This window comes from Nerophis ophidion, linkage group LG14, assembly GCF_033978795.1.
Source record: "Nerophis ophidion isolate RoL-2023_Sa linkage group LG14, RoL_Noph_v1.0, whole genome shotgun sequence".
Lineage (NCBI taxonomy): Eukaryota > Metazoa > Chordata > Actinopteri > Syngnathiformes > Syngnathidae > Nerophis > Nerophis ophidion.
Genome location: NC_084624.1, coordinates 32,306,252 through 32,328,818, shown reverse-complemented (window position 1 = coordinate 32,328,818; position 22,567 = coordinate 32,306,252). Strand labels below are relative to the sequence as shown.

Here is a 22,567-nt window from a genome sequence, read left to right as displayed (position 1 = left end):
ACTAATGTAAAGCATCCAAACAACAGAATAGGTGATTACATTTTAACAGAAGTGTAGATAGAACATTTTAAAACAGAACGTAAGCAGAAAATTAACAAGGAGATTAATAATTCATTTTCTACCATTTGTCCTTAAAATAATATAATGGAAAATGACGCAATAGGTTTCTGCAGTGGTTCTCAAATGGGGGTACTTGACATTTTTTTTAAATATTCTAAAAATAGCAACAATTCAAAAATCCTTTATAAATATATTTATTGAATAATACTTCAACAAAATATGAATGTAAGTTCATAAACTGTGAAAAAAAATACCACTGCAGAATTCAGTGTTGACAGCTAGATTTTTGTGGACATGTTCCATGAATATTGATGTTATAGATTTCTTTTTTTGTGAAGAAATGTTTACAATTAAGTTCATGAATCCAGATGGATCTCTATTACAATCCCCAAAGAGGGCACTTTAAGTTGATGATTACTTCTATGTGTAGAAATTTTTATTTATAATTGAATCATCTGTTTATTTTTCAACAGGTTTTTAGTTATTTTTATATATTTTTTTCCAACTAGTTCAAGAAAGACCACTACAAATTAGCAATATTTTGCACTGTTATACAATTTAATAAATCAGAAACTGATGACATAGTGCTGTATGTTACTTCTTTTTTTCAACCAAAAATGCTTTGATTAGGGGGTACTTAAATTAAAAAAATGTTCACTGGAAAAAAGGTTGAGAACCACTGGGTAGTAATGTCAGCAGACTAAATTAGGAGCCTTTGTTTGCTTACTTACTAATAAAAGACAAGTTGTCTTGTATTTTCACTATTTTATTTAAGAACAAACAATAATATGGTACATTAAACATAAGTTTAATGTACCGTAAGATTTTTTGCTAAAATGAAGCCAATAACGCAATTTTTGTGGTTCCCTTTATTTCAAAAAGTAGACTAGTTCCAGTGCACCGCTTTGCTGTCTTCTCCTGGCTCGTATTCGTCTTGTTCCATGTCTCCTCAGTAAACCCCGCCTTGAAATGCATGCTCTTGTCTGTGGTGATTGTCCCAGTGAAATTCACCCCTTCCCTTCCAAAAAAAGGCTGTGAGTGATTGCAATTAGGTCAATTGTGTGTCTTTTATATGGTTATTGGTTTGCTGGCGCTCTCACTGTGGCCGTGTCAAAGTTCTCACAGTCGGGAGGACATGAGTCCCACTCTGGCAACTATCTGCTAACAATGTTCATCTCACCTGGGTGACAACTCTGCGGCCCGCCGCGCTTTCCGTCCATCCTGTCATCTGTTTCATGTCGGTTTCTTTTTTCTTTTTGTGTACTTGTTTGCATGCCACTAACTCAGGCGTGAAGTGTTGCTGTTTTCCATTCCACTTCCAAACTCTGTTGTGTTGTAACTGCAAAAACTACAAAATCCAAGACAGCTTCAAAAACGCATCAGTATGGAAGAAACACTTGGCCTGGGAATGACACCCTACGGACCAGCGAGTTCAGTTCAAAACTAGGGAGACAAAAACGTTTTCGGTAAATTCCTAAAAACACGGGAGTTCTCCTGTTGTATTGAGGAACTTGGACCACTGTAAACACATTGGCTGGTCCTTGCATTGACATTTTAACCTTGCTAGCAAACATACAAACCCCGTTTCCATATGAGTTGGGAAATTGTGTTAGATGTAAATATAAACGGAATACAATGATTTGCAAATCCTTTTCAACCCATATTCAGTTGAATGCACTACAAAGACAAGATATTTGATGTTCAAACTCATAAACTTGATTTTTTTTTTTGCAAATAATATTTAACTTGGAATTTCATGGCTGCAACACATGCAAAAGTAGTTGGGAAAGGGCATGTTCACCACTGTGTTACATCACCTTTTCTTTTAACAACACTGAAGGAACGGTTGGGAACTGAGAATTGATTGATTGATTGATGGATTGAAACTTTTATTAGTAGATTGCACGGTTCAGTACATATTCCGTACAATTGACCACTAAATGGTAACACCCAAATAAGTTTTTCAACTTCTTTAAGTCGGGGTCCACGTTAATCAATTCATGGTAACTAATTGTTGAAGCTTTGAAAGTGGAATTCTTTCCCATTCTTTTTTATGTAGAGCTTCAGTCGTTCAACAGTCCGGGGTCTCCGCTGTCGTATTTTACGCTTCATAATGCGCCACACATTTTCGATGGGAGACAGGTCTGGACTGCAGGCGGGTCAGGAAAATACCCGCACTCTTTTTTTTCGAAGGCACCCTGTTGTAACACATGCTGAATGTGGCTTGGCATTGTCTCGCTGAAATAAGCAGGGGCGTCCATGAAAATGATGGCGCTTAGATGGCAGCATATGTTGTTCCAAAACCTGTATGTACCTTTCAGCATTAATGGTGCCTTCACAGATGTGTAAGTTACCCATGCCTTGGGCACTAATGCACCCCCATACCATCACAGACACTAACTTTTGAACTTTGCGTCGATAACAGTCTGGATTGTTCGCTTCCCCTTTGGACCGGATGACACAATGTCGAATATTTCCAAAAACAATTTGAAATATGGACTCGTCCGACCACAGAACACTTTTCCACTTTGCATCAGTCCATCTTAGATGATCTCGGGCCCAGGGAAGCCGGCGGCGTTTCTGGATGTTGTTTATAAATGGCTTTCACTTTGCATAGTAGAGTTTTAACTTGCACTTACAGATGTAGCGACAAACTGTATTTAGTGACGGTGGTTTTCTGAAGTGTTCCTGAGCCAATGTGGTGATATCCTTTAGAGATTGATGTCAGTTTTTTGATACAGTGCCGTCTGAGGGATGGACGGTCACGGTCATTCAATGTTGGTTTCCGGCCATGCCGCTTACGTGGAGTGATTTCTCCAGATTCTCTGAACCTTTTGATGATATTATTGACCGTAGATGTTGAAATCCCTAAATTTCTTGCAATTGCACTTTGAGAAACGTTGTTCTTAAACTGTTTGACTATTTGCTCACGCAGTTGTGGACAAAGGGGTGTACCTCGCCCCATCCTTTCTTGTGAAAGACTGAGCATTTTTTGGAAAGCTATTTTCATACCCAATCATGGCACCCACCTGTTCCCAGTCAGCCTGCACACCTGTGGGATGTTCCAAATAAGTGGTTGATGAGCATTCTTCAACTTTATCAGTATTTATTGCCACCTTTCCCAACTTCTTTGTCACATGTTGCTGGCATCAAATTCTAAAGTTAATGATTATTTGCAAAAAAAAATGTTTATCAGTTTGAACATCAAATATGTTGTCTTTGTAGCATATTCAACTGAATATGGGTTGAAGATGATTTGCAAATCATTGTATTCTGTTTATATTTACATCTAACAGTATTTCCCATCTCATATGGAAACGGGGTTTGTATACATACCATTTATACACACACACATACACATTGGCGCACCAAACACATTTTTTCTGTCAATATGGCCCCCGAGTCAAAATATTTGCCCAGCTTTGCACTAGTGTTGTCGTAGAGATTATTTTTGACAACATTTTTTGCACAAGTTCTTTAAAAGCAGCAGATCACTCTTATAACTCTTACAAAATAAATATATAAAAACAATATAGATTAGATTAGATTAGATTACATTAGATAGTACTTTATTTATTCCTTCAGGAGAGTTCCTTGAGGAAAATTAACTTTTTCAGCACAATCCCATTCAAGATCAGAAAAACATTACAGGGAGACAGAACAGGATCGATGACGCGTCTGCCGGCTTCCAGTGCCCCTTACAAAAAAGGTGAGATATAGGTAAACAAGTGGGGGGGAATGGGAGAAAAAAAATAGAAGATAAAATAAAATTAAAAAATCTGTCTAAGCCTGAGCCCTGGAGAGGGGGTCCAGACTGAGGCCAAGGGAAAAAAAATACAACTCATGGCCATAGTACACATCCCTCTCACATGTGTGTAAGAGGGAAACATCAAAGGACATTAGAGCAGCGGATACAACCAGACACTTCTACATACAACTATGAATAAAAAGTAAAAGAAACATATACACTGTGGTGGCGTCTGCGGTGTTCCACGCCATCGTCCGCTGGGGTGGAGGGAGCATGGCCAGAGACAGGAGCAGACCCAACAAAGCAACCGAGAGAGCCGACTCCACTCTCGGCCGCCAACCAACTCTCGGCCAGTGTCCAGTCCGTTGTCAGAGTGTTCTGGGCGGCATTTTGCCTCTCTCAAAGAAAAATGCCCTACGCTCGCATTGTTTTAGGCTGTTGGAACAGTTCACATTGCAAACAGGATAAAAGTTTATCTTAGAGAGGTTATCATGGAGGGCAAAATATGTCAGGATTATACCTCATTAGTAGCATTATGCCGTACAACGCTAGTAGCCTTATAGTACCTGCTTTATGTCAACGAGTAGAGCAACTGTGACTAGCGGAATTGCATTTAATGACACATAAATGACAGATGTTCGAAATAAGACAGTTTTAGATCAAAGCTGGTTGGTGTGAAACAGTGACATCGCCAACTAGTGGCCCGGCATGCTTATTACAGCGTTTAGTCATTTTTGTACATCAACGTATTAAAAAACATTGAATAAATTAGGCACTATGACACCCAGGAGATGGTGTGTGCTTGAGTCTTTAAAATGTGTATATCAATATCGAAGTGTGTGTATGAATCTGTAGAAAGTGTGTGTATGAATCTTTAGAAGGTGTGTGCTTGAGTCTTTAAAATGTGTATATCAATATCGAAGTGTGTGTATGAATCTGTAGAAAGTGTGTGTATGAATCTTTAGAAGGTGTGTGCTTGAGTCTTTAAAATGTGTATATCAATATCGAAGTGTGTGTATGAATCTGTAGAAAGTGTGTGTATGAATCTTTAGAAGGTGTGTGTTTGAATCTTTCGAAGGTGTGTGTATGAATCTTTCGAAGGTGTGTGTATGAATCTTTAGAAGGTGTGTGTATGAATCTTTAGAAGGTGTGTGTTTGAATCTTTCGAAGGTGTGTGTTTGAATCTTTAGAAGGTGTGTGTATGAATCTTTAGAAGGTGTGTGTATGAATCTTTAGAAGGTGTGTGTTTGAATCTTTAAAAGGTGTGTGTATGAATTTTTAGAAGTTGTGTGTGTATGCGTGTGAGCATGAATCTTTTAGGTGTACATGAATCTTCAGAAGGTGTGTATAAATCTTTAGAAGATGTGTGTATGAATCTTTAGGTGTGTGGGTATGTGTGTGAGCATGGATCATTTAGGTGTGTGTATGAATCTTTACAAAGTGTGTATGAATCTTAAAGCCCTACTGAAACCCACTACTACCGACCACGCAGTCTGATAGTTTATATATCAATGATGAAATATTAACTTTGCAACACATGCCAATACGGCCGGTTTAGTTTACAAAATTACAATTTTAAATTTCCCGCGAGTTTCTTGTTGAAATCGTCGCAGAATGATGACGCGTGCGCGTGATGTCACGGACTGTCAGGAAATATTAGCTAAGCACCAGTTACGGCTAAAAGTCGTCTCTTTTTATCGCATAGTTACACAGTAATTTGGACATCTGTGCTGCTGAACCTTTTTCAATTTGTTCAATTAATAATGGAGACTATAAAGAACAATGCTGTTGGTGGAAAGCGGTGTATTGCAGCTGTCTTTAGCACCGAGACACAGCCGGTGTTTCTTTGTTTTTAACACAGAGCGGTCAAGCGAACATGTTTCTCTACGTCAACCAGCATGTTTTTGGATGGGAAAATTGTGATGTATACCTTACCGGAGACATCATTGGATTAGTTGTCGTCCTGCAGTAGCTGTTTAAAAGGCAGCTGTGAGCCTGGCTCCTCGGCTTCTCTCTGAGACACTGCGTGTTCACCGCAGCCATCCGACCTCGAGGTATGTCTATACAATCTCACTAAAACACTATTAAAACAATAAGCAGATAAGGGATCTTGCAGAATTATCCTAGTAAATGGGACTAATTACATTTGAAATGCTCACACTGCCGCCGCCCGGAGCTGTCACTTTTTATTTTATTTTATTTTATTTTTTCTAGTCCTTCGCTATCGATATCATCATCCACGAATCTTTCATCCTCGCTCAAATTAATGGGGAAATTGCCGTTTTCTCGGTCCGAATAGCTCTTGCTGCTGGAGGCTCCCATTAAAAACAATGTGAGGACGTGATGAGCCCTCACCCTTGTGACGTCATCGTCTGCTACTTCCGGTAAAGGCGAGGCTTTTTTATCAGCACCAGAAGTTGCAAACTTTATCGTCGATTTTCTCTACTAAATCCTTTCATAAAAATATGGTAATATCGCGAAATGATCAAGTATGACACATAGAATGGACCTGCTATCCCCGTTTAAATAAGAAAATCTCATTTCGGTAGGCCTTTAGAAGGTGTGTGTATGAATTGTTAGATGTGAGTATGTATCTCTAAAAGGTGTGAGTATGAATCTTTAAATGCATGTGTATGAATCTTTAATTGTATGTATGAATCTTTAGATAGTCTGATACTGAATCTTAGGAAGGTGTGTGTATAAATCTTTAGATATGAGTATGAATCTTTAGAAGATGTTTGTATGACTCTTGAGATTGTGTGTGTCTGAATCTCAAGAATGTGTGTGTCTGAATATTTATAAGGTGTGAGTATGAATCTTTATGAGGTGTGAGTATGAATCTTAAGAAGTTGCGAGTATTAATTTTTAGAAGGTGTCAGTTTGAATCCTTAGGTGTGTGTATGAATGAATCTTTACAAGGTGTCAGTTTGAATCTTTATAGTTGTGAGTGTGAATCGTTAGGTCTGATTATAAAACTATAGAAGGTGTCAGTATGAATCTTTAGAATGTGTGTATGAATCTTTATAAGGTGTGAGTATAAATCTTTAAACGATGCAAGTATGAATCTTTAGGTGTGTGCATTAATCTTTAAAGGTGTGGGTATGCATCTTTAGATTGTGTGTGCGTGCGTGTGTGGATCTTAAGATGGTGTGAGTATAAATCTTTAAATGTGAGTATAAATCTTTAAATGTGTGAGTATGAAGTTTTGGAGAGTGTGAGTATGAATTTTTGGAGGGTGTGAGTATGAATCTTTGGAGGTTGTGAGAATGACTCTTTGGAGGGTGTGTATGAATCTTTAAATGTATGAGTTTGATTCTTTAGACCAGAGGTCGGGAACCTTTTTGGCTGAGAGAGCCAAGAAGCCAAATATTTTAAAATGCCATATTATATTTTTTTTAACACTGAACACAACTAAACGCGTGCATTTTTAAGACTAACATTTCTAGAGTATAGTAGCTCTCTTATTCTTTGTAATAACATTGTTTTTCTGAAGCTAACTGGAGGGGGCGTGGCCTGCGGGCCTGCAGAGAAACGGGGTGTTGCCAGGATCGGCCTCGAAATCAGCGACAGGTGCGTAGATGGCCGACCTAAGCCTTGTTATGTAATCACCAGTCGCTCTGTTATAAGCAGCAGCCAGGAGGAGAGACGGGGTCGGGGCTGTAGCCAGAGCGCGAGCGAGAACTAAAGAAAAAAAGACAATTACTGGAAAGCAACTGAGAGACTTATTGAAAAATAAAACAATATTGTAACCCTGAAACTGAATCTCATGTCAGTGCTTGGTAGTCTGAAAAACCCCCAGGAGGGCAAGCCCCACACTAACCAATAATAAATAAATAACTTCTCACCATTAACGCAAATTCTTGAACAGGTGCAGTAGTAAACGGATGGATGGATTAAAAATGCATGAGAATGTTTTGTATTTTGAAAATTATTTTTAACACTGTGATTACAAGTGGAATTATTCATTACTTATCGTGTCAAGCAATGTCAGCTCAGATTTATCCCAGAGCCAGGTGCAGTCATCAAAAGCAGTGGTCCCCAACCACCGGGCCGCGGCTGGATTACTACCGGGCCGCAGGAGAATTTTTTATTAATTTATCAAGCGTTGACCGGTCCGCAGCTACAAAAAGGTTGGGGACCACTGATCAAAAGAGCCACATCTGGCTTGAGAGCCATAGGTTCTCTACCTCTGCTTTAGACGGAGTGAGAATGAATCTTTAAAAGGTGTGAGTGTGATTGAGTTAAATGTGTGTGTGTGTGTGTTTGTGTGACTGTGATAATGGGTTAGGACTCTGGTGGTGACATTGTTGAAGACCTAAAAGACTACCAGGAGTCCACCCAAGCTGAGCCGCAGCACTGGTGCGATCTATTCACTACTAATCTATCTTTGGGAGCTACCGTTTTTTTTACTCCTTCTTTTTTCCACTAATCTTAATCTACTCAACTCATTGCTAAAAATCCTTTTCTTGCGGCTGCTTCCTGTTGAGTCTCCAACAAACGATGAGTCCACCTTCTTTCTTTCTTCACACTGAAAAATCCACTTCTTTGTGCGTGACACTTATTACTTCCATTTTTCATAGAAATAGGGACAGGGTGCATTTTTTCTATGAGACTTCCATTGTTAATATAACGTATAAGTATGAGGTAACACAATATTGTATATTCAGTAAATATTGCTGTTGTTAAAATAATAATTGTAGAAAAGAGTTATAAAAACACTCAAATTGTTATTGTCGTACCAGAAACAGTGGAAAAAATACTACTAAAATGACATAACACTATGGCAAAAAAATTAAACTCACAATTTTTTTTTTACCAAATATTTATTTTTTAACATGTGAGATAAAGTTGAAAAAAGTGATATTTTACCAATAATAAAAGGTTTACTTTTGAATATATATATTTTGTATTTTATGAAGTTTTCAATATTATTTTATTATTTTTTAAAGGTGTGATCTAGTATTAAAGTCAATGTTTTACCTAAAAAAAAAACAAATCTACAAATTGAAAAATATTTTATTTAAGTATTATTTTTTTCCTCACAAATATTAAGTCTTTCTTTTGAATAGTTTTTAAAATTAGGTCTTAATTTTGGTCTATAATTCAGTGCAATAATAAATATGTATTTAGTTAGGGAAATTTTGAAAATTATAAATAATAAAATGTGACTCCCGCCATAATTCTAAAAATATATATTTTGTATAATATTGTAGATTGAACAAAATTCCGACATTATTCAGAATATACTGAGCATTTTACCAGAATAGAGCTGTAAATCTTTATTTTTGGTACGACGATAACAATTTTAGAGTGGAAAAATACAACCAAATTGTCATAACACTTTGGCAAATTGTACATTTTCACAAGTTAAGTCTTTATGTTGTGAGTTGTAATGTGCCAAGAATTTGGTACTTAAAGTTGTAATTTGGTATTAAACTAAGAATTTTTTGCGCAACATTTTTTTTTTTAATGAAACATACAATATAAAGTTAAAAAAAGTGATATTTCTACAAATATTAAAGGATTTACTTTTGAATATATATATATATATATATATATATATATATATATATATATATATATATATATATAATTTTTATATAAACTTTTCAATATTCCAATATTTTTGGAAGGTGTGATTTGGTGTTAAAGTCAATATTCTTAACCAATTAAGCAAATATTTTTTTTTGTGTCTATTGTTTTTTTTTTTTAAATACTAAAGGGGTTTCTTTTGAATGTTTTTTAAATTAGGTCTTGTGCTTGATTCAGTGCAATAATAAAAATGCATTTATTTAGGGAAATATTGTATATTATCGATAATAATATTTGACTCCTGCCATAATTTAAAAAATATATATATTCTCTGAAATATTTTAGATTGAACAATACCAACATTATTCAGAATATACTGAGCGTAGAGCTGCAAAAACACTCTTTCTGGTACGACAATAACAATTTCAGAATGGAAAAAATCTAACAAAAATGTCATAACACTTTGGCAAAGTGTACATTTTCAAAAGTTAAGTCTTTATGTTGTGAGTTGTAATGTGCCAAGATTTTTGTATTTAAAGCTGTAATTTGATATTAAACTCTCAATTGTATACCCCCAAAATATTTTTTATTCAACCATGCAACATAAAGTTGAAAAAGTGATATCTCTACAAATATTAAAGGGTTTACTTTTGAATATATATATATATTTTTTTTTATATAAAGTTTTTAATATTCCAATATTTTTTAAAGGTGTGATTTAGTATTAGTCAAAATTTTACCCCCCAAAAATAATTATTTAATGTATTTTTTTTTCTCCAAATATTAAAGGGCTTTCTTTTTAATAGTTTTTAAATCAGGTCTTGTTTTTGATCTAAAATTCAGTGCAATAATAAATATGTATTTATTTAGGGAAATATTGTATATTATTAATAATAAAATGTGAATCCCGCCATAATTTAAAAATATATATATTTTTGGTATAATATTGTTGAACAATTCTGACATTATTTTCAGAAAAATTGAGGAAAATTATGAAACAAAAAGCCTAAAGCATAATAATTAGCCGAGAGGCAACTTGTATTTTGGTGAGGTCTTGCTTGCATCCCGAAATACTACACACACTTGTCAATTCTTTGCTTGTTTATGCTGTTTTATTTGATGTGTTTCAGAGCGGAAAGATCTAGAATAAGGATGCAGTCGTCAGTGTGAGACCAGCCATGAAGCCAAATACAGTGTTGTGAGTATTCTTTATAAAGACGATCTACCAAACATACAACATTCTTGATGTAAATATATACTTTCACTTGCTAATATATACAGAGACGAAAATAAATAAATGTAAAAAACGCATCCGTAAAAACACCATATGTACAAAACTTTGGACTTGAAGAGAAACGAGAGCACAAGCTAGAACAGAAGAAAGAACATAGAACAAATGTGCTAAATGACTACATAAAAACAAACATGAGGAATTGAGCTGTACTGCATCCCAATATTGACCTGCAAAAATACTCACCAGTCACTTCATTAGGTACACCTGCTCAATCTACTAGCATCCAAAACATTGATTGTAATGTTCATGTCTCATTGAAATGGTAATATATACCAATATGTGTACCTAATCAAGTGGCCCTTTGTGAAAATGACCCCTTGCCTCAGCTTTCAGTAGTTTTGACCTACTTAAAAAAAAAAAAGTTATGGTGAGTCATGTTAAATTAAAAGTGAGCAACAAGTCAAATCATGTTTGCTGTCATCAGCCGCACGACTGCAACAGCAACAAAAAACTAATACAGATGTAAAAAAAAAAAAAGGCTACTTTGGTCTATTTGGTTAAAATGTACAAACCAATTAGTCCAAACTTCACATTTTGCTAAAACACACTTCTTTCACGGAAAGAAAAACCGAAAACTATACAAAGATAAGCACCTAGAAAGAGACGATAACAAAAAAAAATGTTTTCTTAGCAGCATTTGAAGATAGAAACTTTTTTTTGTTTTGTTTTGTTTTGATATTCTCAGCTCACAACATGCACGACAACTACACGAAAGACACACTTTGTTGTAGTGTGTGCTTTTTGCAGGGAATGTTTAACAGTATAGAAGCGTTCTAGGGCCACACTGAAAATACATGAAGTATTCTTTGTATGAGAATTAAGCTAGCTTACAAGAAAATGTAATGAAAAAAGTATCAACTTTGAAGTGTTTCTTGTGTGCTTAAAGTTGTCATTTCACCAAAAACATTTTGTAATTTGAAAAGGAAAAAAAAAAGTTTAAATAATACAAGAATAAAAAAAATGGTTATACTTTTCTTTTTTAAAATGTGCAATATTATAGGAAGTCTTGAACAAAATTGTAGTGTTACATAACATTTGTTGAATTGTGTACATTTACAAAAAGATGAGAATTAAGTAATAATACTTCAATAATAAATCCCTGAATTTTGTAAGACAAATTGTGATTTTTTTTTCTTCTTTCCACCCCCAGAATTTTATTTTCCCCAAAAAGGCTACACATTAAGACTTAATACTTGACCAGGAAAAACATTTTATTTTTATTTTTATTAATGTGTAGTTGCCTGAAAAACGTTTGAATTTTACAAGAATTAAAAAAAGTATAAGTTGCGATATTAAAGAATATAAAAATGGTCATGAATTTGATAATAAAGATAAGGAGAACTGTCAAACCACTGAAAGAATAAAACAAGGTAAAACCTGTACTAATCATAACATAATTTTACCAGAATAGCGTGGAAAGAAATGAGAATTAAGAAATAATACAAGAATATATCCTGAATTTTGTGAGACCAGATGTGATTTTTTTTTGAGCTCCAAAGTCTTATTTTCTAAAAAAATAAAATAAAAGATGATAATCAAGACAATACCATTATTTGACCAGGAAAAAAAAGAAAAAACATTTATATATCTTTTTTTAATTAAGGTGTAGTTGCCGGAATAAAGTTGGAATTTTACAAGAATTTAAAAAGTATGTGTATACCATTGTTTCCATTAACTTGCGATATTAAAGACTATTAAAATAGTCGTGACTTCAATGATAAAGATAATGAGAACTGACAAACCATTGAAATAATAAAACAAGGGATAACCTGTACTAATCACAACATAATTTTACCAGAATAAAATAAATTGTTTAAAAAGAAATTAAGATGTCGTTGCCGAAATGAAGCCAGAATTTTACAATAATTTAAAAAAGAAAGTGTATACAATTGTTACAATTAAGTTGCAATATTAAAGAATATGAAAATGGTTGTGACTTTAATGTTAAAGATAATGAGAACTGTCGAACCATTAAAAAAATTGTCTTAATGTTTACCCTTTTTTTTTTCTAGAAAAAACTTTGGGGCTGAAAAAAAAAATCACAATTAGTCTCACAAAATTCAGGATTTATTCTTGTATTGATACTTAATCCTCATCTCGTTCAGTTTCATCCTGGTAAAATAATGTTGGGATTAGTACAGGTTTTTCCTTGTTTTATTATTTTAATGGTTTTACAGTTCTCATCTTTATCATTAGTCACGACCAAACCATTAAAAAAATAAAACAAAGAAAAACCTGTACTAATCACAACAAAATTTTACCAGAATAAAGAGGAAAGAGATGAGACTTAAATAATACTAAAATAATAAATCCTGAATTATTTTACACTAATTGTGATTTGTTTTTTTCTGGCCCCAAAATGTTATTTTCCAGAAAAAAAGGCAAACATTTAAGATAATACATTTATTTGACCAAGAAAAACCTAAAAAAAAATATTTTTTTTTGTTTCTTTTAAAATTAAGGTGTAGGTGGTGGAATAAAGTCAACATTTTACAAGAATTTACAATTAAAATTTACGACAATTAAGTTGCGATATTAAATATAAACATGGTCGTGACTTTAATGATAAAGACAATGAGAACTATCAAACCATTAAAATAATAAAACAAGGAAGAACCCTTTACTAACCAAAAAAATTATTTTACCAGAATAATGTGGAAAGTGATGAGAATTGAATAATACTACAAGAATAAATCCTGAATTTTGTGAGACAAATTGATTTTTTTTTCAGCCCCAAAGTCTTATTTTCGAAAAAAAAAGTGCCAAAAATTAAGACTATACTATTGACCAGGAAAAAAAAAAAAAAAAAAAGATTTTTTTTTTTTTTTAAATTAAGGTGTAGATTCAGAATAAAGTCGGAATTTTACCATAATTTAAAAAAGTATTTGTATACAATTGTTACAATTTAAGTTGCGATATTAAAGAAAATAAAAATGGTTGTGACTTTAATGATAAAGATAATGAGAACTGTCAAACCATAAAAATAAAACAAGGAAAAAACCTGTGCTAACCACAACATAATTTTACAACAATAACGTGGAAAGAGATGAGAATTAAGTAATAAAACTACAAGAATAAATCCTGAATTTTGTGGGACTAATTGCGATTTTTTTTTTCAGCCCCTGAGTCTTATTTTAAAAAAAAGAAAAAAAAGGCTAAAAATTAAGACAATACATTTATTTGACCAGGAAAAATCTAAGCATAAAAATATATATACCGTATTTCCTTGAATTTCCGCCGGGGCGCTAATTAATTTAAAACGTCTTCTCACTCCTGCGCTTACCAAAGGCATGCGGTAAAAGTAAGCATGCGCTAATTATTTTAAAACCTCTTCTCACTCCAGCACTTACCAAAGGTATGCAGTCAAAATTTGAGTGTGATGTAAGCTTGGACCTTAAATCCTCCTGAATAGCTCTTAATCTTCTTCCCTTTATGCGATTTCAAATTACCGGTATTGAAATCAGCCTCCATTTTGAAAATGACGAGAGGGGAAGTGTCACTCGTGACGTCACGAGTTTGACCAGGCGGTAATACTAAGCATGTGCTAATTATTTTGGGAAGCGAGTAATTCAAGGCAGGCGCATACTATATGCCCTGCGGCAATTCAAGGTAATACGGTATTTGTTTTTAAATTAAGATGCAGTTGCAGGAATAAAGTCAGAATTTTACAAAAATTTGAAAAAGTATGTGTGTACAATTGTTACAATTAGGTTGCGATATCAAAGAATATGAAAATGGTCGTGACTAATGATAAAGATAATAAAAATAAACAAGGAAAAAATTATACTAATCACAACATAATTTTACCATAATAAAGTGTATATATAACAGCATTTTGTATTTTTTTGTCAAGAAAAGTATATTTCAAGAACATATTTCTGTTAACATTAGCACTATATTTTCATCCTTTTGTCCTGGTAAGGGAACTATTGTGTTCTTTTCAGCATGGCCCGAACACTCCTTCAAAATAAGGTAAGCAGGATATTTTTTTAAAAATAAGAAAAACTGCATGTCATCCAGTCATGTGAGACGCGGTCAATAATACTGATAAAAACAAATACAACATGCTTCATATGACTCAATGGACAAGTGCTGGACTTTACCGTCTTTAAAAAAAAGGTTTGTTAAGGGGTAGGGGGGATGTGTTACTGGTACACGTCTTTGGTTGTAAAAGTCCACGTTGTTTCACCAGGTTGAGGGCTTGACTTGTTTAGCCTAAGAATGTGAGACTTTGTAAACACTTGAAGACTACATTCACTCAGGAGACGCTCTTGCAGTCCTGATGTTAGTTGGTGGACGCACTAATGAGAACGACAATACAGTAGCTTTGTCCTAAATGTCCTCGTTTTCAGACTCGATAGAATTTGCAACTCTTAGGAAATTCAATCCATGGAAGACAAAGATTGAAGAAAAGCACCAATATGGTGTTGATATTCACCCTTTCTGGGTCAGTAAGAGACTTTTTTTGTAACTTTTTTTTAGCACCACAACACCTCTTCAAGTTCTCACTAAAGTGGACAGAAGTCCAAAGTCCCTGCGTCCTGACGCTATTTGCAGGTGTGCACGTCGTAGACTCTGACGCACTCCTGGCAGCTGACGTAGCAGCACCAGTGGAAGATGCAATGACACTTCTCTTTGCGTCGCTCGGTCCGCGTGTTGTGGCCTCGGCCGCAGCACAGTAGGTCGCAGCCGTCGATGCCGTGCGACGTCAGGTTGCAGACACGGTCACGTGTCCCGAAGGACCCTGTCTGAGGGTTGGGGTCGCAGAAGTTGGGCGAGCCTTCGTAGTACACGAGGTCGCGCTCCGTGGGTGGTTTGAAGTAGTTGTACCTTGGCCTCAGCGTCTCCACCCAGCCGCTGGACTCCTTGTGTTTCTCCACCACCATCTCCGAGGCGCTGTCGTATTTATCCTTCATGTAGTCGCCAATCGCCCTGAAGTCCGGCTGAGACAACCAGCACGTCTTCACTTCGCAGCTGCCCGAGAGTCCGTGACACTTGCACTTGAGAAAGATGTTGTCGTTGAGAGACTGGAATTAAATGTAACGTGTAAATAACGTCAACTGGAAGACTGCAACACAAGGACAAAGGCGACATCTCACCGTGCGTCCTGCCTCGTTGTTATGGCGATTCATGGCTGAGCGCGCGTCGGGGCGGTTCTCCCTGGCGTCCGCAAACTCCCTGGACACCATGCTCCCAAAATCCACATCTTCGCTGCAGCCTCCCCACTTCCATCCCTCGCCGGGGGGGCCCTTGTGTCGCGTGTCGCAGCCGCAGATGGTGGCGGATCCGTCGGCGCAGGCTCGGGTCACGGCGAAGGCCACTCCGGCTGAGGCAATGGCGTGGACGAACGCAGACTCTCGAGTCGCTGGAAGGAGATACACAAAAAAATGGTTTGTCTGTCTTTGTAGCAAGAACGGTCTCAACACTCTATCTTTAACCTTCATCCTCACCCAAACCTAATCCTAAATCTAACCAAACCCTACTTTAATGACTAACATCTTTAACCTAACCCAACACTAATCCCAACACCATCCCTACTTTCCATGGCTTTAACATAACCTTGATTTTTACACCCACCTTTCCCAAACCCTAAAAACCAACCATACCAGAACTCTACCAAACAAAATTCTTACCGATAATCAAAAAGCCTTCTTTAACTCCTTGTCCAAACCTAAAAAACTAAACCCTAAAATCTTAACCTCTATCCCCGAATCCCATAAAACGTGTCTTATTCTGAAAACCTAAATTTTAATCCTAACTGTAAAACAAATCATAGCCCCAACCCTAATTTCAAAACAGAGCATAAACCCAAACACACAGTTTACAGTATCATAAACCGTAATTGCCAGATTAGATGACAGTTAGGCAAAGACTGTGTTAATACCAAACACAAAATCTGGTCATCCATCATGAATGTTGAGAACCTCGAAGACTCTACAAAACAATTCAGCATGTTAAGTCTGAAATTGGCCGTGTTCTACACATCTTCACCGTGTTGCTTACCTATTTGCACCGCAGGATTTGTGATGATATTAACACTGCCCTGATCCGCCAATCCAATTTTCCTCCCGGACCTTCATTGTGTGAATAAGGTAACGACACGAAGATGGCAGAGTTAAACACGGAAGCATGACGGGCTCATCACTGAGCTACACGGAGGCACTGCGGTTGATGCAGAGTTGAGGGTGAAGGACTTTCGGGGAGATCTGTGGCATCTCCGTGACAATCTGCGTTGGCGCTGTGTTCAGAAAGACCATTGTCGAGAAACAGCTCAGTGTTTTCAAAAACACCATTAACCAACAATGTGTAACAATAACTCTAAAATCCTCATTTCAAACCCTAGCATAAACCCAAACACTACTGTTCAGAGTACGTTTTTCCCCAACCTTCCTTCCCCAACTCTTCCTAACCACATTGACTGTTCAGATACAAAGGTATACATCTTAGGCTGCTTCTACACTAAGCCGGCTAAGGTTATACAGGGTATATGCCACCTAACCATATCCTTATCCATACACACACACAATGCCGTTGTTTAAGACCCCCTCCATGAATTGATTAACGTGGACCCCGACTTAAAAAAGTTGAAAAACTTACAGTGGGGCAAAAAAGTATTTAGTCAGCCACCGATTGTGCAAGTTCTCCCACTTAAAATGATGACAGAGGTCTGTAATTTTCATCATAGGTACACTTCAACTGTGAGAGACAGAATGTGAAAAAAAATCCAGGAATTCACATTGTAGGAATTTTAAAGAATTAATTTGTAAATTATGGTGGAAAATAAGTATTTGGTCAACCATTCAAAGCTCTCACTGATGGAAGGAGGTATTGGCTCAAAATCTCACGATACATGGCCCCATTCATTCTTTCCTTAACACGGATCAATCGTCCTGTCCCCTTAGCGGAAAAACAGCCCCAAAGCATGATGTTTCCACCCCCATGCTTCACAGTAGTTATGGTGTTCTTGGGATGCAACTCAGTATTCTTCTTCCTCCAAACACGACGTGTTGAGTTTATACCAAAAAGTTCCATTTTGATTTCATCTGTCCACATAACATTCTCCCAATGCTCTGCTGTATCATCCATGTATCCATTTTGGTATAGACTCACTTTGTCGTGTTTGGTGAAGAATACTGAGTTGCCTCCCAAGAACACCATACCTACTATGAAGCATGGGGATGGACACATCATGCTTTGGGGCTGTTTTTCTGCTAAGGGGACAGGATGATTGATCCGTGTTAAGGAAAGAATGAATGGGGCCATGTATCATGAGATTTTGAGCCAAAACCTCCTTCCATCAGTGAGAGCTTTAAATGGTTGACCAAATACTTATTTTCCACCATAATTTACAAATTAATTCTTTAAAATTCCAACGATGTAAATTCCTGGATTTTTTTTCCACATTCTGTCTCTCGCAGTTGAAGTGTACCTATGATGAAAATTACAGACCTCTGTCATCATTTTAAGTGGGAGAACTTGCACAATCGGTGGCTGACTAAATACTTTTTGGCCCCATTGTATTCGGGTCAATTGTACGGAATATGTACTGTACTGTGCGATCTACTAATAAAAGTTTCAATCAATCAATCAAACTCTCCCTCCATGCATGCACGTCATAGGCCATGTCTAAACTAAGCTGGATAACCCCTTAAACAAATAATTATTTAGCCTAAGCTCCGTGTCAGTCACACTAAACCATCCTTTAAGGTCCCCCTCCTCGGACAAATTTTTACATGGCTAAGTGCGCCCTGTATTTCTTGAATCTCCGGCTCTTAGCTTTGTATGGACTCATTGATCATTTACAAACTGAGTTCGGAGAGGAAATTACGCTGTATTTTTTTATTATTAGTATTACTTGACCGGAAAACTACAGAAAACAGCAAATGATTTCGGACTGACAAAGCAGACTGTATCAGTTATTGTCCGCCATGTATGTCGCGGACTCGACGTCTAGGTCCAGAGTATATAAAGTCACCAAAAACGAATGGCCAATGAAGGTGAAGGCAAAAGAGTGAGGAGTATTCTTACCACATATTGAGATCCTAGATTGATTGATAGAAAATGTTCTTTATCACATTGTTTACGTGTCTAATAAAGATTTTAAGAATTTATGATGTCTCAGGTGGGATTCACTACAACAGGGCCCAACAGCACACTGGATTCCAGGGAATTGAAATACCACAACACTGGATATTGTTCAGATAAGTAAAATTTAAGAACTTGCACACAAAGCAACACTGGAGATGACTATGACGTGTGCATTTTCCGCGCATGCATATTAGGTCACGTTGCGCTGGCGGACAGAGGGGGGAGAGAGTCTCAAACGGTGGCATTGTTATGTGTGGACACGGATAAGGTGAGGTGGGATTTACCCTGGATAACCTTATCCGGCTTCGTGTAAACGGGGCCGTAGTCACCTACAATGTTGCTTTGTGTGCAAGTTCTTGAATTAAATTTAATTTATCTGACCAATATCCAGTGTTGGAGTATTTCAATTAACTGGAATGCAGTGTGCTGTGGGGCCCTATTGTAGTGAATCACACCGGAGCCATCAGAAATTAATAAAATCTTCAATGGACGTGTGAAAGTAAACAATGTGATAAAGAACATTTTACATCAATCTATCAAGGGATCTAGTTATGTGGTCAGGACAGTCCTCACTCTTTTGCCTTCACCTTCATGGGCCATTCGTTTTTGGTGACTTTATATACTCTGGACTTAAACGTCGAGTCTGTGACATACATGATGGACAATAACTGATCCAGTTTAATTTGCCAGTCCAAATGGTTTCTGTAGACTTCCCTCGTCAGCCAGGTAATACAAAGCACACGCTACCTTTTCTATCACATCGAAGGGAGCCCGCATTCTCGTTGTCTCTTCTTCGACAAATGGACGAAGGTTTTCAGTAAGTAGAATCACAGCTGACCTGGACATTCGAAAGTTCTTTTGCAGTCAGAGATGTGATGTATCCGAAATAGCTGCAATCGTTTCCTTCTCTTTGGGTATAAATGTGTGATTTCCACAAGCGTCTCTACATGTAGAAGGAGAAACACGGGCTTGCCCCCATATTTCTAGTAGTTAGCCCCAAGTTACGAAACCCCTTGTTATGAAGCTGGCTTTGGTGCGTTCTTTCTGGCGTCACTTCCTCTCCGAACTCAGCTTGTAAACGATCAATGAGTCCATACAAAGCTAAAAGCTGGAGATTCAAGAAATACATAGCGTATTTGCCCGTGTAAAAAAATATCCAAGGAGGGGAACCTTAAACGATTTTGTTTCTTTAATGTAGACAGGGCTCTACATTGCACTTCTTCAGCCTGTTATCTTCTTCCCCAAAGGTCATTTCTGGTGGGGACCAAGTAGTGAGGTAGCAGCCGCAAAAGGTGCCAGTGTGCGCTTTCATTCATCCCAGACATCAATCGTCATGTCTGTGAATAAGACCAGCAAGGCTTTTGTCTCTCTTGCCTGACGTACTTAACTGATGACTCATCAGCCATCATGAGAGGAAGACACGCGGCTGACAGGCCTATCATTAGCAGACTCAATTAAGCTTTGCTAAAGGTTAGGCAATGGTCTCCACAAAGCAGGGGCCACTCACCGATGCAGCAGTCAGACTGTAAGCCGAGCTAATTGAACTGTGGAAAATTATCTTGTGAAAGTAACACAGTCTTTTTTCGGGGTGTGTGTGTGGGGGGTTGAGGGGGTGTACAAATGCCTAGATGACGGTTTCAAAAAAAAAAAAGGAGGCATGATTGCATGTTCCCATTGAAGATCAAGAGTGACGGAAGGAGAAGAAAGGACTAAGTAAAAAGCTACAGGCAGTAGGAACTCCTCCCTTACAGCAGGTTCCAACTAGTTTAAGGACTAAAGGGCATTAGACAACAATGACGCAAGAGAAAAGGCCCACTGTCACCCTCCACTATCCACTTCACTGCTACTGTATGCTTACTAGGCTGACAGTTTTCAAAAGGCATCCCGACCTTTGCGCTTCTTTCTACACTCACGTCAAAGGTACGTACGTAAGTAGCTATTTCAAGAAAGTGACGACATCGGCGCTCATACTGTAAATCAAATTGAAGTAAGGGTTGGAATCAAATTCGCAAACACTTACAAATAAAACAAGCTGCAAAGTCTGAGTGGGCTTGTATATACAGTAGTGTACGTTTGTGTTTCATTCAATCACTCAATCAATCAATATTTATTTATACAGCCCTAAATCACAAGTGTCTCAAAGGGCTGCACAAACCACAACGACCTCGGTAGAGCCCACATAAGGGCAAGGAAAAATTCACCCCAGTGGAATGTCGGTGACAGTGACAATGATGACTATGAGAAACCTTGGAGAGGACTGCATATGTGGGCAACCCCCCCTACATGCATTTATTCCAGGTACCGTTAAAATCAACATCATTTAAAGTGGAATGGCTAATTGAGACACTAGATTTGCACTTGCATGCATCAACAAGACTTATTTAGCGAAAAATACTTTTCAAGTTGTGTTCCTCTTTAAAACATAAGAAGAAGCAAGTGCACACTGAATGTTTTATATAACAATTCTGGAGAAGAATGACAATACAGTGGCACCTGGGTTTTTTCAGGAGTAATCTGTTACAAATGTTTCAAAACCCAATCAATTTTTCCCATAAGAAATATGGGACTATAAGGCACACTTAACATCCTTTCATTTTCTCGACAGATCTAATGTATGGAATAATTGTGGTTTTGCTTACTGACCTTATTATTTACATCGTAAATAATGTAAATAATTCAATGTATATACTATGATGATTAACCTGTGTGATGACTGTATTATGCTGATAGTATATATTTGTACCATGAATTGATTAACGTGGACCCCGACTTAAACAAGTTGAAAAACTTATTCGGGTGTTACCATTTAGTGGTCAATTGTACGGAATATGTACTGAATTGTGCAATCTACTAATAAAAGTTTTAATCAATCAATCAAAACCGCAAAGCTATTTTGTGTGGTACAAGTAGTTTGTGACCAGTAGATGGCAGTCACACATAAGAGATACATGTAGACTGCAATATGACTCAAGTAAACAACACAAAAATTGTATGTTCCATTAAAAATATGGAACATTACACACGATGCTTAAATTCTATTAAAATGTTTTAGTACAACTTTGGTAAGCTAGGAAGCCGCACCATTTGATGGATTGTACCGTGCTTCAACATACTGTACGAGTATTATTATGGTGTGTGTATAAGGTAAGACGTATGGCGTTTTGTTTTGCAACATTATGCTAAAGAGACTTTTCTTACCTTCTGGTACCTGCTGATCTGTATTTGGGATCTGCACAAGTCCTGAAAATGTGCACGCGTCCTCCTTTGTAGTAAGTCACCGAAGTCGATAAGCATCTTCTTTTTCTTTATTTTCTTATTATGGGACGTTAATCCTCCGCTGTTGCCATTTCAAATATAAAGTAGTGTAAAGTTCTTACTTATATCTGTCAGTAAACTCGCCATAAAAGCGCTAAAACATACCGGTGTCGGTGTAGTGAGTTTACATTATTCACCCAAGGAACTTTAGTTATTAGAGAATTCCGGTCATTAAAACAGTTAGCTCCATCTTTTGACACTTCTTCTATTCCCATCCTTGCACGCTACACCGCTACAACAAAGATGACGGGGAGAAGACGCTGCATAGGTGAGCCACGTAAATAAGACCGCCCACAAAAAGTCACATCCTGAAGTGACTGTCAGAAAGCTACTTGAAGATGATCTGTAAAACATAATCCATGCAACGTTTTAACCAAAGAACCACCATTACATATTATGTAGATCACAAGGCAGTGTTTTCAATTTAAAAAAAAATAATAATATGACCCTTTTAATACGCCCTATAATCCGGTGCACCTTTTGTATGAAAATAGACCTGACTAGACTCGCTCATCGGCAGTGCGCCTTAT

At 36.9% G+C, this 22,567-nt stretch overlaps 1 protein-coding gene across 1 annotated transcript in view; it reads right to left on the bottom strand.

The window, feature by feature from the left end:
* Window positions 1–10,430: 10,430 nt before the first annotated feature.
* Window positions 10,431–22,567, bottom strand: part of wnt3a (wingless-type MMTV integration site family, member 3A) — a 48,456-nt gene continuing 36,319 nt past the window's right edge. Inside the window, exons 3-4 of the mRNA XM_061920443.1 lie at window positions 15,734–15,999; window positions 10,431–15,661 (exon numbers count right to left, since the gene is read on the bottom strand). Of these exons, the coding sequence (XP_061776427.1) occupies window positions 15,182–15,661; window positions 15,734–15,999 (746 nt within the window). The 3' untranslated portion in view covers window positions 10,431–15,181. The remainder of the gene's footprint in view (window positions 15,662–15,733; window positions 16,000–22,567) is intronic.